This window comes from Lynx canadensis, chromosome D3 (genome assembly GCF_007474595.2).
Source record: "Lynx canadensis isolate LIC74 chromosome D3, mLynCan4.pri.v2, whole genome shotgun sequence".
NCBI lineage: Eukaryota > Metazoa > Chordata > Mammalia > Carnivora > Felidae > Lynx > Lynx canadensis.
Window position 1 is genome coordinate 74,906,503 of NC_044314.2, and position 16,777 is coordinate 74,923,279.

The following is a 16,777-nucleotide window of genomic DNA, read 5'->3' on the forward strand; positions in this document are numbered from 1 at the left end:
CTGGGACAGGGACAGAGCACTGCTCAGAGTGAGTGGCCTCTGCTCCCATCAAAGCAGAGTGCATGTGGGGCTTGCAAGACAGGCTGCTCTTGTCATTGGTATATATGTTTCCCAGCTGGCAAAAAAGCATTAACTCACTTTTCCTCACAAGAAAACCTATAACCAAGGTGCTGTCATCTCCACTTGACAGCTTAAGAAACCTGTCCACAGGACTGAAACTGGAAGCCAGTTGGCTAGCTGGCTGAGTACAAGTGAGGTTCTGGGAGCTGGCCCTCGGGAGGGGTGGCTCAGGTTCCAGGATGCATGCTGGCAAGGGGACAAGTGGTAGGACGGGGAGGCACTCTAATCATAGGGTCTGGGAGTCATGCCTATGATCAAAGCAGGCTGAGTAGCCCCTTCCCCATCTCACACCTCAGGTTCCTGAGCAATCCTCACCTGGGTGTCACCTCTTGGTGACAACAGGGTGCTAACTGTATCTGAGAGCTGCTCAGGCTGCTGTGTGTGAAGCCACACAGCAAAAGGTGGGTTTCATCCCACAGCAGAGCCAGCAAGGCTCACGCCCGTCCAGGAGAGTGGGAGGAAAACCTTTTGGTCACGCACAGGTCGAATGAAGGCCAAGCCTTGACTCGGGCAGTGCTGGGGCCAGATGAGCAGAGTCACAGCCTGGGGCCCAGAAACTGGCTGTCTGCCGAGCCCCAGGAAGGTGGCCTCTCCCATAGAACAGGCCCTTCTCCTCTCCTTCCTCACTTCCAGCTCCAGCTCACTACCTGACTCCTGCCACACTGACCAGCAGCAGCCCAATTACTGTGTGGCCACCGCTCTCACAGTGGGCTGGTAGGACAGCCTTGCTTCTGCTAAACCACCAGCCTGTCACACAAGGGCTCTTAGTAAACATTTCCTGGTTCAGCCTGATGCTGCCAGGCAGCTGCCGTGGGGCTTTAGCAAGAAGCTGGGCATCCACACACCTGGCCAGGTGAAGGACCTAGGCTAGGCCTCAGTCTCTCCCAAAAGGAAAGTAGAAGCAGAATAAAGATCTGAGTCCTAGAGGCCCTCATCAGCTGGCCAACTCCTCGGGGCAGAGTACAGGCCCTGCAACATCCTCACCAAGGGGTCTGAGACAAGCTGCTATCCCCTCTGAGCCTCAGTTTCCTGCTCGCCCTGCTGGGCAGGGTGCTGTGAGAAACAATACCGAGGAGCTGCCCGGGCCGGCCTGTCTCAACTCCACGCTGGTATGTGCTTCTCAGCCTTTCTCTTAAGACATCAAGTGACCTGGGAGGACCGCAGGAGCAAAGAACAGGAAGAACATTCCCCAAGTTAAGACCGAACGACAAGCACAAAACGAAGAAGTTTAGGCGAGGCAGTAACCCAAACAAGAGGCCCCTCCACAGAGGAAACCAGCCCTGGAAAGCACCACCAGTGTTCACAAACTCTGGTCTCTATACAAGAGACACAGTCCTGGTGCCCAACTCCCTTGTCCCCCCCCCCCCAGAACTGCCAACAGGGCAGTGGCTGCTCCTGCACCCCCAGACCCCCAGCAGGAGAGGCTGCCAGCCTAGCAGGTGTGAAGTGGTATCTCAACGTGGTTTGGATTGACATTTCCCTAATGGCTAATGGTACTGAGCATCTTTCCTGTGCTTATTTGCCATTTATTTGTATATCTTCTTTGCAGAAATGTCTATTCAGATCCTTTGCCTACTTTTACATTGGGTTGGCTTTTAATTATTTAGTTGTAAGGTTTTGGGTTTTTTTTTTAATATATTCTAGGTACAAGTCCCTTACCACATATAAGCATACTCAGAGATATTGTGGATTCAGTTCGAGTCACAATAAAGTGAATATCAAAATAAAGTGAGTCAAATGAACTTTTTGTTTTCCCAGTGCATATAAGATTTATGTTTATGCTATACTATAGTCTATTACGTGTCAACAACATTATGTCTAAAAAAACCCAACGCATATATCTTAATTTAAAAATACTTTATTGCTAAAAATTGCTAACCACCATCTGAGCTTTCGGCAAGTCATAATAACTGATCACAGATCACTATAATAATAACGAAAAAAGTATGAATTTTTGCGAGAATCACCAAAATGTGACACAGAGACACAAAGTGACCAAATGCTGCCAGAACAGTGCCAAAAGACTTGCCCAACACAAGGTTGTCACAAACCTTCAATGTGTAAAAAACACAGTATCTGCAAAGTGCAGTCAAGTGAAGCACAGTAAAACGAGGTGTGCCTGCGTGTGTCCTATAAATATTTCTCCCTTTCTGTGGACCATCTTCGTTTCAGTAATGTCCTTTGAAGCACGAGCTTTTAATTTTGATGGTGTCCTGTTTATTATTGTTACTACTGTATTATTTATTTGTTATTTGTCACCTGTGCCTAGTCCAAGGTCATGAAGATTGACATCTATGTTTTCTTCTAAGAGTCTTATAGCTTTTAGCTCTGAAGCTTAGCTCTCTGATACATTTTGAGTTCATTTTTGAACATGGTGCGAAGCAGGAGTCCAACTTCATTCTTTTGCATGTGGATATCCAATTATCCCAGCACCATTTGTTAAGAAGACTGTCCTTTCCTCCACTGAAGTATCTTGGCACCCCTGTCAAAAATCAATTGACCATAGATGTATGCCTTTGTCTCTGGCCTCCCAGTTCTATTCCGTTGATCTATACATCTATGCTTAAACTAGTACCACGCTGTTTATTTTTTTTAATTTTTCTATTTATTTTGAGAGAGACAGAGACAGTACAAGTGGGGGAGGGCTAGAGAGAGAGGGAGAGAGAGAATTCCAAGCAGGTTCTGCACTGCCAGCACAGAGCCCGATGCAGGGCTCAAACCCATGAAACCACAAGATCATGACCTCAGCGGAAACCAAGAGTCAGATGCTAAACCGACTGTGCCACTCAGGCACCCCCACACTGTTTATTTTCAATTGTGGCACAAAACACCTAAAATTTATCCTCTTACCCATTTTATTTATTTATTCATTTATTATTAAGTTTATTCATTTCTGAGAGAGAGAGACAGACAGACAGAGCGTGAGCAGGGGAGGGGCAGAGAAAGAGAGGGAGACACAGAATCCAAAGCAGGCTCTAGGCTCTGAGCTATCAGCACAGAGCCTGACGCGGGGCTCAAACCCATGAACCGCAAGATCACGACCTGAGCCGAAGTCGAAGGCTCAACCGACTGAGCCACCCAGGTGTCCCTCATCTCACCCATTTTAAAGTGTACAGTTAAGTAGTGTTAAATATATTCACATTGCTGTGCAACAAATCTCTAGAACTTTTTCATTTTATCAAACTGAAACTCTAACTGATTAAACAATTCCCATTCTCTCCCCTAACCCCTGGCAACTACCACTGCACTTTCTGTCTCTCTGATTTTGACTACTTTAGATCCCTCACTATATGGAATCATCTAGTGTTTGATTTTTTGTGCTGGGCTTATTTCACTGAGCATAGTGTCCTCAAGGTTCACCCACATTGTAGCATGTATCAGAATTTCCTTCTTTTAAGGCTGAATAATATTCCACAGTTTTTGATTACTATAGATTTGCAGTAAGTTTTTTTTTTTTAATTTTTTTTTAACGTTTTATTTATTTTTGAGACAGAGAGAGACAGAGCATGAACGGGGGAGGGGCAGAGAGAGAGGGAGACACAGAATGGAAGCAGGCTCCAGGCTCTGAGCCATCAGCCCAGAGCCTGACGCGGGGCTCGAACTCACGGACCGCGAGATCATGGCCTGGCTGAAGTCGGACGCTTAACCGACTGCGCCACCCAGGCGCCCCGATTTGCAGTAAGTTTTGAAACCAGGAAGTGTGAGTCCTCCAAGTTTGTTCTTTTTCAAGACTATGGCTCTAGGGACCATCTTATAATCCACTCTCCTAGACCACTTGTGGCAGGAGGTGCTGAAGGGCTCAGTTCCCCAGCTGAGCCACAGACAGCAGGTAGGGGGAACTGGGACAGGGGCACCCATGCCTCAGTCTTCTTTCTGGATCCCATTAGTGACTTTCAGAACTCTCAGGATGAAAGGTCCCAATGCCATGTGGTTTCCCTCCTGGGCTGCTCAGGTGGACTCAAGGACACAGGTTTTTCTAAGCATGGACTGACAGCACAGGACTCAAAATCCTGGAGAAGAGTGTAATCTTGGTGATTGTAAGTGATGCAATAGCTAGACTTAGGGCCCTTATGGCCATCAGCATGTGTGATCTTCCCTAAGGTGTGGAGAGCTCTAGGGAGTCCTGCTTCCTCAGGTGCCCCTGGCCCTCAGTGGAGGATAGTGGGAGGCCCACCTTGGGAAGTGCAGGGGCTAGCCTGTGCCCAACAAAGCCAGCCTTGGGCAGGAGGGTGGCCTTAAACAGGCATCAAGGGTCCCTGAGGGGTGGATTCAGCCCTCAGAAGGTCTAGTGGAGAGACCAGGAGCCATGGGAGATGCTGACATTGAGGAAATGGGCTCTGGAGTCCTGGGGAGAGGCCCAATGGCAGGGGAGAGGAGGAATCTTGGCTGAGGGCCAGTGTATGGGGCCCCAAACCCCCACCTCACTGTCACAATAATTCTGTGCAAGTATCACAAGAGAGGAGCCCCCCACCCCTGCAGAGCCAGGATCTGAACCCAGGCGAGCCCACATTCGCTCCCCCTCCCCCAGAAATTCTGCTGCCAGCAGCTAAGCAAGTGGCTCCCTGTGTCCTGAGGGCAGTCTCTCCATAAAGGCCTAGAATGGGAAGGGGAGGGGGGGGGGGGCTCTGAACTGAACAGAGCTTTAGCTGGGGGCACTTGAAAGACCTGAGGGATCCAGAGTCAATATGCACAGCCCCCGGGGTCTCTCTGAAGGCAGGGATGGTGGATGTTCCTGCCAGTTGGCCACTGAGCCAGAAGATGGCAATAGGAAAATGCCACTGCCAAGCCCACAGGCGGATTTTATGAAGAAATGTGTTGCTGTTAAATATATACAGCAGGAAGCATTTGTTACCAAACAGCTGTGTTTGGAAAGCAGTCGCTGCTTGTCAGCTAATGGTTCTGCATTAGTCAGTGAGAGCACCAGTTGTGTCCCCCAGATCTGTGGACAAGCTGATACCCAGCCCCCAGGACAATGGCATGTCCCAGACAGGGTCAGCCCCAACTCAGGCTCTCAGTGCAGTGAGGTGTTAACAACCTACCATTCAAGTTGGGGTGACACCTGCTGCTCAGCAAAGGTCTCTGAGTGAAATAAGCAAAGAAGCCAGTGATGCTGCCCGGGTGCACCGGGGCCTAGGGTGTGGCAGCCTGGAGAGCTCCCGAAGCATACCTGGCACCCACACACAATTGCTATGTAAGGAAGGGGATCTCTTCCGGAATCAAGACCAGCATTCCATTTCAGAAAGCCAAGGAACCCAAGCTGGAAATGCAGCTAACAGAAGAGCCGTGACAGAAACAGAGCTTGATGGCTGTGCAGGGTTTTCTGGGAAGGAAGCCAAGGCAGCCTCCATTCCCACCAACAGGGACGGCTGGATTGACCGGGATCCACCCTCCCTGTAGACCATCAGATGACCAAAATGACCTGGGGGACATTCGACGAAATAGCAAAATGGCAAACTGAGCATGGATGCTCTAATGGTGGGGTAAGTAGTAGAGCAGCTAGGCTGGGGCGAGACTACCCAAGCCAGTCCCAGGCTATCACTACCCCTGAGCCAGGTATCTAGACGGAAAGTGGACAGAACAAGATCCCCACCTCCTCGACCTGAGTACTTAGAGCCTCAGAAGTGACAGTCAATGGTGTGTGTGCCCGAGAGCTGGGAAATAACACACAAAATGGCTTTTGTTTTAGGCTAGCAGAGCTGTGGCTATCCCCTCTCTAATGTTTTTGACATAGATGCTGCTTTCTACTTTTAAAAAACTCACCCAGCAAGGGGACAGGTTGTGAAAATAGCACTATGCTTGGTACCAGGTGGGGCCCTTTACATGCACTGGTCCTTTGCGCTCAGACTAAAGCCATTTAATGGGGCTCTCCCTCAAATCTCTCTCCATCCAACCCCACATCTTCCCCTCCTTTCCACAGTGGCTGGTCCCTAATAGGCATCTTGCACTCCAAATTCTGTCATGGCATCGGCTTCTGGAGAAGGCCACCTGCTACCGTGTGGGGAAGATTTGGCTCACCCTGGGAAACTCCAAGTCCTGCTAAGAGCTGACCCCAGCTGGCAAGGGCTGCACAACTGCTTGAGGGAGCATCTGAAGAGGGGGATGCCCAAGGTGGGGGAGATCCAGATGATGGGTGCCAGTGTCCCTTCCAACTGAGACTCATGAGAGTTCCTGCACTGGGCTCTGCTGCTCCCAAAAGAGGAAAAGAAGGAAAGTTCCCAAAGCAGCACCGGAACATGGTAGGGGGCAGGGGCAGTGTCAGCCACCCCTAAAGATTGCTGCAGAGGAGGTTTTATTAAAACCCAGGTCTGCCTGCCTGGGTTCAGAAGGCCTAGGGCACTAGAGGTAAGGTCCACTGCAAAATACAGGCTGTGCAGGGAGGGACCCAGGCTGAGGCATGGCAGTTGCAGCCAGAAAAGTCAGATGCTCTGAAGGAGAGACAATGCTCAGAGTGAGACCCCTTTCTTCACCAAGCCTGCCAACACCAGCTCCCCCTGTTCTGCTCTGACAAAAACCAACCAAACCCTGTGAGCATTTGGGGCAGATACAACTGTGACAGGGCACCTACCTGTGCCTAGCCCCCAAACAGAATTCTATCAAGTAACAACTTCCTGTCATGTAACCATTGCCAAGCCAAGATCCATCTCTCTGGCCAACTGTCCTTCCTGGTTCTTCAAAGGTCCCACAGAGGCTGGTGAGAAGGGGCCGGCAGAGGGCCTCTGGGAGGAAGATGTTTCTGAGCCAGGACCTGACTGAGTAAGGGAGCCAGATGAAAATCGAGACCACAGACAGACTCCAAAGGCTGCCCCTGCTTAACCCCACCACCCTGGCCCTCTCTGGCCCTTGCCCACACCAGTTTGGCTCACCCAACACTGCCACATGCTCAGGCAATCTGCCTGATCTGGGCTCTCTCCCTGTCCTCCAAACTGCCACTGTCCCCCACTCTGCCACAGCCACCCTACAGGTTTCAGATTAATGGGTGCCTTCATGGTGCCAGAGCAGCACCCCCACTCCTGTGTGCATCCCATTATCTTCTCTTTAGCATGTGTCACAATGGGACTAGCTTTATTTGCTTGTTTCCGTGTTTTACAATCTGCCTGTCCCTTAGAATGTACCTCCATGGGGGCAGGCACCACGACCAGGACACTGTCTCCAGTGCCTCCCGGGTAAGTGAAGAGTGAAAGAACACACATGCCACACTCCCTGCACAGATGCTACCTGCCAGCAGAAGCCGTCTGGCTGGGAAGTCCCTGAGAGAGCTTAAGCCTGGGGCACAGCTGTTAAGAATCGCTACATCATCTGCTTTCCAAAAAGAGCTGGAGGAGGCTGTCGGCACCCAACCCCCATGCAGCAGAGGCTGTGAAGATGGTTCTGGCAGCTGTACTGGAGAGGCGAGCCCAGGGGCAGGATGATGGTGAGGAGGCCTCTCTGCAAGATGCGGCCAGAGGGGACAGAGCCTGCAGCAAAGCCCTGGGCCAGAGAGGAGGGGGACCTCTATAGGGCATCTGGGGATATGCCTGTGGGGCCATGCTGAGGAGGACAGGTGAACAGAAGTGGAGAGGAAGCCGGACAGTGGAGTAAGAGTCGCCACACTGGCCCTCACAGGCAAGAGCTGATGAGCCTGTAGGCCCTCACCCTTCAGCCCGCAGCAGTACCTGAGCCTGTGATCTTGCTTTGGGAGCAGCCCCTATACCCGCTCCTCCCTTGATCCCTCCTGTGACCCGTGGTCCTCACCAACTCTCACCTGGAAAGCTGGACCACTCTTGTGTGGACTCACCTCCCGCATCTCTCCTGTCCCACCCCTCCCATGCACCGCTACCCAAGACCTTTGGCAGCTCCCACCTGGGTTTGTTCTGCCCACCGACACTCAAGAGATGCTCCTGGGCCCTGGGAAGATCAAACCCCTCTCCCACCCCCCATGGGCTGGCAGCTCGCTCACCCGGTGGGTCTTGCTGTAGGTGTAGAGGAAGGCCAGTCGGTAGAGGCTCTTATAGTGCTGGGGGAAGCGGCTGAGGCACAGGCGGAAGGAGGCGATGCACTGCTCGGTGAGGAACTGGCGCTGCTCTTCTGCCCCAGCCGGCAGCCCCTGGGGAAAGGCTGCGGGCTCCCCCAGGGTGTCCGCTCTCTTCCTCCCATCCCACAGGGCAGGTGCAGATGCTGGGGGTTTGGCAGCAATGCAGGCAGAGGCCGGGGGGTCTGCAGCAGGCTTCTGGCTGCCTTGCTCTGTGGCCCGGAAGCCTTCCGTGCTCTCCAAGGACTCCTCAGTTTTCCCTGTGGGTGAGAAGAAAAAGAAAGTCACCTCAGTTTTAATCCCTGCCCCTGCAGGAGGAAAGAGTAATCTTACTAAGGTGAAAGGCACAGCTAAGTCTGTGCCCTTGCTACGCAGCTGCTGGACCCAACAGACCCAGTAGGAGGCATGGGGCCTGGTGCTGGCTCTGCCCCTGCTGGCTGAGGCCTCCATAGCCTCCCACTCTCCTCCCCTGTGAAACAGGATGTCCCAGCTGGCATGCAGCAGAGGGGCCCCGAAGCTGCAGACGGTGGGGGTGGCAAGCGGGGCTCTGAGTCCCCCCTCTGAATGGCAGCACAAGGCTGTCCCGCCTCCTAGGCCTATGCAGGTGCATGGGGAAGCAGTCCACAGAAGGAAGGTGTGGCTGCCACAACCATGGAATAAAACAGCCAGGAAAGGCGCACAAAGAACTGCACCTGCTCTGCCGCTTAGCACCTCTGCCCACAGCCTACCCGACATCCTTCTCCAGAGCTGCTGCTGCTACTGTGCGTGAACCAAGAGCTCACACACAGGAGAGCCCAAGCTGGGTGGCAGAGGCTGCAGGAGAAGGAGACTGGCCCAGGAGGGAAGGATTGAAGGAAGAGGATGGGGGCAAGCAGTGAGGGGAAGGTGGCCTGTCAGGCACCCAGGAGTTTGGCAAGGCCTGCCTGGAGGAGGCCAGAGAAGTAGCCCGGCACTAATGCTGAAGCCTGTCAGCCACTGTGGGCTGAGCTCCTTCCTGTCCTCAGCCTGTCAACCTTTTCCAACTGTAGTGGCAGCCAAAAGGAGGCTGGGGCCTGCTGCGGTAGGGAAGAGTGGTCAAGGACTAAGGTCCCACGTTCCCCTAAGCAAAACCATCATCAGGTTTAAGCAAAAAGACATCAGGTGCACATCGAGTTCTTTTTGCTAAGGAAAGAATCTGAGCAAGACAGAGCCAAGCTGCTCATCACAGCATGCAAGGCTACCTCCTGTCAGTCCTGTCATCCCTCCTACCTACCCTCTGGGCCTCACACCTTGAAACCAACCATTGGGAACATGGTTGTTCCCATTGGGAACACTGTTGTTCCTTTTGGACTCACCGTCTGCACACCCTCCCCTGCCTCACCCACTCGCTCTCATCCTTCAGGACTCCACTCACTGTCACCTTCTCCTGCAGGCCTCCTGGGCCCCAAGGTGGGGTTTGCAGAGTGCCTTGTGTGCCCACCTCTCTGATGTCACCAATCCCACTGCATTTATGCACGGGTGTCTCCCCCTCCCCCACTGCCCAGAGCCTAGCACAGGGTCTAGTTTGAAGCCGAATGAATGACTGAAAAGCAGGTCACATCTGATCTTGACACTGTGCTCTCTTCTCAGGGGAGCTCAGGAAACCACTTAGGTCCCACAGGCACCCCACTCAGAGCACAATGACAGCAACTAGGAGTCTGCTCAGGGCTGGCATCTTACGGGGACATCACTGCCTTACAAATGTGCCTGATTTCTAGTGTTCAATTCAAGGGACACATTTCAAATGGGGCTCAACAAACACGTTCTCAACGACTCTGGGCCCAGCCCTGTGCTAGCCATAAGGGAGATGGGGAAATAGGATGAAGATAAAGACCTCCCAAGGGCTCAGATAAGGTGCTAAGTGTGTGCTCACACACCAAGACACACAGGAACACATCTCCTATGGAAAGTGAGCACAGGGTCAAGAATTTATCCAAAGAGAGGTCAGAAGGCATGTCTGAAAACACATTAAAAAAGGGAAAAAAAGTAGTGATGCCAGAGTGAATGAAAAACCTAGCTACTCAGGGATCTGGGTGGCCTGAAGAGGTGCAGGAGACATGGGTGATGTGCCTCACACACAGTGTCCACTCCACGGCTGAAAGAGCCTCACAGGTCACATTAGTGGAAGAAAGGGGGGAAGTCAGAAACGTCAATAAGCCCACACGGTGCTTCCCAGCTAGGATGCCTAGTCCTAACCCCGGCAGCATAAAAGTGAGGAGACTTCGTCCTAAAGATAAAAAGCAAGCAAGGCAATGCTCTGGCCACTCTGGTGCTGCTGCTGGCAATGAGGACTGGCTTAGCATGCCCAGAGTGCACACACCAGGCCACCTCCCACTCTGCCACTGCCACCCCTGCCTTGTGCAAGGCACTCAGGCATCATCACCAGGCCTCTACTTGACCTAGAAGAGGCAGGTGCAGCCATGGGATGGTGGTCCCTGAACAAAGTGGCTGGTAGCTGTACCAGCACCCTTGGCCCATATCCTGCCCCGGGTCCAGGTAGCAGGGAGGGCCCGGGCTGGACACCCGTGTCCACTGTCAGGACCACATAGGCTGTTGACAAACTATGCTGCCCTCAGAGTAATTAACAGAGTTCGCTTCTGTTTAGAGAATGAAATTTGGGCAGCTTTTCCCTCTATTAAAAAAATAAACCTTCAGACTTAGTCTGGGTCTGGGTGGCTTAGTCAGTTGAGCGTCTGACTCTTGATTTCAGCTTAGGCCATGATCCCAGAGTCATGGGATCAAGCCCCAGGTCAGGCTCTCTCTCCCTCTGCCCCTCTCCCTGACTCACGTGCTCTCTCCCTCTCTAAAATAAAATAAAATAAAATAAAATAAAATAAAATAAAATAAAATAAAATAAAATAAAAACAAAACAAAACAAACCTTTACTGTTGCTCCATTCACTTTAGACATTTTTTGAAGCTCTGACTCCTAAGAAGGTGAGCTTCAACTAGCTGGAGAGTCATTTGTGGGGAAAGCTCCTTCCTGGAGGCACCCTGACACAAAGCAGAAAGGAGAAGTCAAGAGGCATCTGCTGGATGCCATGGGAGGGAGGGCACCTGGGCATCAGGAGGGGTATGAATGTCAGAACCATTCTTGCTTCGGCTCAGCACCCAGGGCCTGGCACAGACTTGGGCTCCATTGTGCCCTGCTGTCAAACAACTCCCACGAAATTTGCGAGTGAGCTCTGGGACACTGACCGCGAGAGAAGCAGCAGGCTGGGGGCAAGGCCGTCCGTGAGGGTGCACCTGAAGAGCTGGGGTATGGAGCACACCAGGGGCACACACCCAGCCCTGGCCCAGAACCATATCCTGGCTCTCTGCAGGGCGCCAAAAACCAAGGGAGCCCTGGTGGCCAGAGCTCCTGCCCACTGGGAGCCCAGAGGAGAGTGTGTCAGAGACCACCACTAACCAGGGCCAGGCCTGGAGAAGCACACTGCTCCCGATGCTGTCTGCCTCGCACGGGCTCAGAACACATTCTCTGCTGTACCAACTCTCCAACAGGAAGTTCACCAATTTCCAACAGGAAGTTCACCAACTTCACTGCGGTTACCAGGAAAAGCTGGGCCTAGAGTGGAGAGATGTATCCACAGAAGATGCTTCCCTTCAAGCCTACGAGCTACTGCCATGACTATGGTTCTACTTGAACTTCCTTTTTACTTTTTGGTAAAATGTTTTATTTATCTATTTTGAGAGAGAAAGCATTTATTTATTTTGAGAAAGAGAGGGGGAAAGAGAGTATCCCAAGCAGGTTCTGTGCTGACAGCACAGAGCCTGACGCAGGGCTCGATCGCACAAACTGTGAGATTGTGATCTGAACTGAAATCAAGAGTCAACACTTAATTGACTGAGCCACCCAGGAGTCCCTCAAACTTTCTTTACCAGTGGTGAGCCCCTACACTGTCTGCTTAAACCACTGGCTCTGAATGGAAGGAGGGAAGGGGTGGGATGCCCCTCGTGTGTCTGGAAAGCCCTGCACAGCCTAGGTCAGACCACGGCTGACTCTCTCTGAGCTCAGCACCCCAACCTGCATCCCCCACTTCCCCAAACATGGTGGAGAGAGGCCGGGGTGACACAACAGCACCCACAGCAGTTCGCTGCTTAATGGGCCACGGAGCACAGACAACAGGCCTCACCTGTCCAATAGTTAAAGTAATCTTATTTTTAAGACTGGACATGAACAAGAGTTGCTGTATTAGAGTGCTGGGACTATAGGTTACTTGTTCCTTCCCCTTTCAAGCTCCCTGTGGTATGTTTATGTTAGTTGCAGAATGTCAACATCGGTTTGAGATAGCGTAAGTGCCTAGTGAGAGAGTGGGGCACTGGTCTCACTTTCTGTGTCCTCTTACCTGACCCTAATGGGGGCACTTTTGCCAACCTGCAGGGCATGCAGCCTCACCACCTGCTAAGGCCAGCTAGGGGAGGCTGGTGAGGAACACAGAGCTAGGACAGGCCATCCCCAGCACGAAGGGGCCACGTCTACACGTGAACTCCTGAACCTAGACTCTCCCATCCAAGGCCTGTAAAAACACGTCCTAGGGGAGGTCATCGCCAATCCTACCTGCCCCTCCCAGCCCACCCAGAGAGGGAGCATGGGGCAGAGGTTAAGGGTGCGAACTAACCCTGGATAAATTCCCAACCCTCTCTGAATCTCAGGTCTCACCTGTAACATGGGAAGAGCCACGGGGCTGTTTCCTAGGGTGGTTGAGAGGACAAAAAATAGCACCTGGCACAGGGCCGCTGAGCATGGGTCTGGGTTGTTGTGGTTGTTATTGTTTAGCAAGTCCTGGTCCAGGTGGGAGAGCTCTCAAAACCCAGGGCCAGCTGCCCAGCCGCAGCCCCAGAGGAGTGCCGCAGATATCCAGCCTGCCAGCACTCTCCTGCGAGCTGGGTGTGGGGCTCTGCCCACTGGTTTCCACAAAGGGAGCCCGGGGACCCCACGAGAGCCAGGCATGGGGTTAGATCAGGGCCTCCTGACTGAAAAGGGAGGCACTTTTTCCTAGAGGCCTGGTATGATTCACACTAAAAAGAAAACACATTGGTGACATTTAGGATCCAAAGATTTTTTTTAATAACTAGGTATTTAAGAAAAAAATCCAGGGCACTCACGTCATGGATGTGGTTTTCCCATATGGGGTCATAACAACAACGACAGGTGTCACTGAGAACACACTGTGTGCCAGACACGGTGTGAATGCCTTCCTGAGCCACCTCCCTTAATCCTCACAACTCCGGGCGCAGGCCTTGGGCTCCCTCCCACCCTACAGGGAGTGCAGAGGCCCAGGGAGGCGAGCGACTTGCCCAACTGAGGCCCCAGAGCAGCAGGTGGAGGTGTGAGGACAGGAGCCAGACAGGACCTGGGCCACTCGGGAGCCCACCTTCTTCAGACTGCCCAGACTGTCACAGGCCATTTCACCGAAGCAGTTCTAAACACACCAAGCTAGGTCTTCATACCTCTTTCCTCTGTGGGCCCCTGAAGGTCTTTACCAGTCGGGCCCACTTGGATACTGGGAACAGGCAGCTTCTTCTCCACATAGAGTTTCCGAGAGCCCTCCAATGAGCTGGCAGGCTCATTAAAGAAGTCCTGTGTCGAGCTGGAGTCCGAGAGCGCCACTGCCGTGCTATCCTGGCTGCGCTCTGAGGGGAACAAAGGAGGGAGAGAGGGCAGCAGCATGAATCCACACCAGCACCAACATGGCGGGGCCTCCCCAGGGTGAGTGTCCTGGTGACTGCCCTGCAGAGGAGACGACATGAGCACAGCCACTGTGACCTTGCTGAGTCCTACCCGTCCCAGAAGGCTGCTGAGCCACTCACCAAAGGCACCAATCTCCACGGTCAACCTTGTGGGGTTTCCCCAAATGGTGGTGTTCTGGTAAATGGTTAACAATTGGCTCTTGGGGTAGGGGGGAAGCCCACATTTGTAGCATTTACTGATTTCTGTGGCATAAATACTCCCACCATGGCCAATTCAGGCTACCAGCCAACCTTATGTCACTGAACGTGGAGTTGGAAAGAGATGCACGGTAGTACACCATTCTATTGTGTTTCTACCACACAGAGACAATAGGCATGAACAACTAAGGCAAGTAAGAGTCCTGCAGAAATTTTTATCTGGTTGCAATAGACCAAGAGTGGTCTAGAGTGAGAATGGAGATTCCCAGGGTCGCAGACACAAGGGAGATTGCTACCTACACGTTAGCTCCTCTCCTTGGAGCTCCCCATGTGCTCATGAGAAAAATCAGAGGCAGCGCAGGAAGAGGTATTGAAGGAAACCTTCCTGTGGTGCAGGCTTGGAAAGGAAGTGTGTTCGCCGCTATAGGAAAGGCATGAAGCCCTGGTGGAAACTTTTTTCCCTAAGGAACAAAAGCTTTAAGCCAGCTGGGGAGGTACAGCAAATCTTGCTGCCTCCAGGGTAAGGTGAAGACCCACTGCAGCTGTGGGAAGGGAAAAGAAAAACCTCCCGAGGGAGGGGCAGGAAGCCATTCAGGGCCCAAACATTTGAAGTCGCCCACAACTAGAAAAGCAAAGCCCCACTCCTGAGATGCAGGGACACAGTCTGCCTCAGTCTGCGGCTGGATAGAGACAAGAGAGAACCAGCCCTATCCCTACCCCAGGCTAACAAGCACAAGTAACACAAAACAGTCTACATAGGAAGAGGGGCAAGAACATGGAGAGAGACCGTCTTTGAGGTGTGTACAAAAGGCCTAAGGCTGAAGGTGGGAATGGAACACTGAGAAACCTTCTGGCAAATCAGCCCCCCTGTAAGCATAAGGTAAGGTCATAGGAATTTGAAGTCAGTGGTACACTAATGGTAACCACAGCAACAACAAAAACCAACCCCAGCTCAACTTCTGACTAGCCTAACTCCCCCTCCTAACAGACTAGAAAAGGAGAGAGAAGGCCATTCCCAGCATAAATATTACTTATTTCAGTTTCTTCCATCCTACACATAATATCTGATATTCACTATAAAAATGAGGCACACACACAAAAGAAACACTGTCAAGAGAGAAAATAATCAACAGAACAAGGCTCAGAGATGACCCAGATGTTGGAACTACCTGATGGGAAATTTAAAATAACTAAGATTAGGGGCACCTGGCTGGCTCAGTCACTGGATCATATGACTCTTCACCTCAGGGTCATGAGTTCGAGCCCCACACTGGGTGGGTATAGAGATTAGTTAGTAAGTAAACAAACAGACAAACAAATAAATAAAATACAGTTAAAAAATAACTAAGAATAATATGATCTATAAATGTAATTAGTATGCTAAAAGGCTCTATTAGAAAAGGGGGACACATTCGCGAACAGACGGGGAATTTGAGGAGTAAGATGGAAACTATGAGCAAGACTCAAATAGAGATGCTGGAAATAAAAGACACAATTAGAGACACAAAGAATGCCTTTGTCAAGCTTCTCAGCACACCTGACACAGCTGAGGGAAAAATAACCAAAACTTGAAGATAGGTCAGTAGAAATCATCCAAAGTGAGAGAAAGAGAGTGGAGGGGAAATCAGAACAGAGCACACAAAAGCATCCAAACGATCTAACGTACTAATTAGAATCCCAGAAGGAAATGACACAGACACATGTCAGAAGAAGTATTTAAAGAGATAATGACAGAGAATTTTCCAAAAATAATGAAAGACATCAAATCATCAAGAGTTTCTGAGAACACCAAGCAGGGCAAAGACTCCTCCACACATTTAAAAAAACAAACAAAACAAAAACAACAACAAAAAACCACACCTAGATATCTCATACTCAAACTGCTACAAACCAAAGATAGAGGGGAAATCTCAAAAGCAGAGAAAGACACATCATATATGGAAGAACAAAGTTAGGAATTACAGCACACTTCTCATCAGAAACCATGCAAGTCAGACATCTTTAATGCTGAAAGAAAAAAAAAGTCCATTCCAAATTCTATATCCAGTGAAAATATCTCTCAAAAATGCAGGAGAAATAGACTTCGTCAGAAAAACAAAAGCTAAGAGGATTCCTTACTATGAAATCTGAGTTATAAGAAACATTAAAGAAAGTTCTTCCGGTAGGATGAATTGAAACCAGACAGAAACTTGGATCCACATAAAGAAATGAAGTTCCTCAGAAATGGCTAAAGCAGTAACAAAAAAGACATTCTTTTTCTTCATGTTTAATTCCTCTAAAGTAGTACTGTCTAAAGCAAAAACGGGTAGCAGCCTATTGTGAGTTTACAGTGTATGTAAAAGTAAAATGAATGAAAACAAGGGTATAAAAAATGGGAGGTTCTTGGTTCTTTCACTGCCCATGAAGTAGTATAGTATCATTTGAAGGTGGGCTGTGATGACTTAAACATGTATTTTGTTAAGCCTAAGGCAGTCACTACATTTTTTTAAGAAGGTATAAATAATAAGCCATTAATAGAGACAAAATGCAACCTTAAAAAATAAAACTTAGTCTTTAACTTTGTGTATCTGAAGGATGAAACTCAATGAAATAGGAATCAAGAGAGCCAAGTTCAAGTTCCTCTTAGTGCCACTCACTAGTTATGTGACCTTGAACAGGTTAAGTCCCTTGCCCACCTATGAACTGCAACCACACATCCTTTCAGAGAGGTCCATGGCATAGGAGCTTCTGGGGACACAGGGAG

At 50.7% G+C, this 16,777-nt stretch overlaps 1 protein-coding gene across 5 annotated transcripts in view; it reads right to left on the minus strand.

The window, feature by feature from the left end:
• CABIN1 (calcineurin binding protein 1) overlaps positions 1 to 16,777 on the minus strand; it is a 153,550-nt gene that overhangs the window by 54,043 nt on the left and 82,730 nt on the right. For all 5 annotated transcript variants that reach the window (XM_030336043.1, XM_030336046.1, XM_030336045.1 and 2 more), the window contains 2 exons: positions 13,597 to 13,779; positions 8,057 to 8,388 (listed from right to left, as the gene is read on the minus strand). In XM_030336043.1, the coding sequence (XP_030191903.1) occupies positions 8,057 to 8,388; positions 13,597 to 13,779 (515 nt within the window). The remainder of the gene's footprint in view (positions 1 to 8,056; positions 8,389 to 13,596; positions 13,780 to 16,777) is intronic.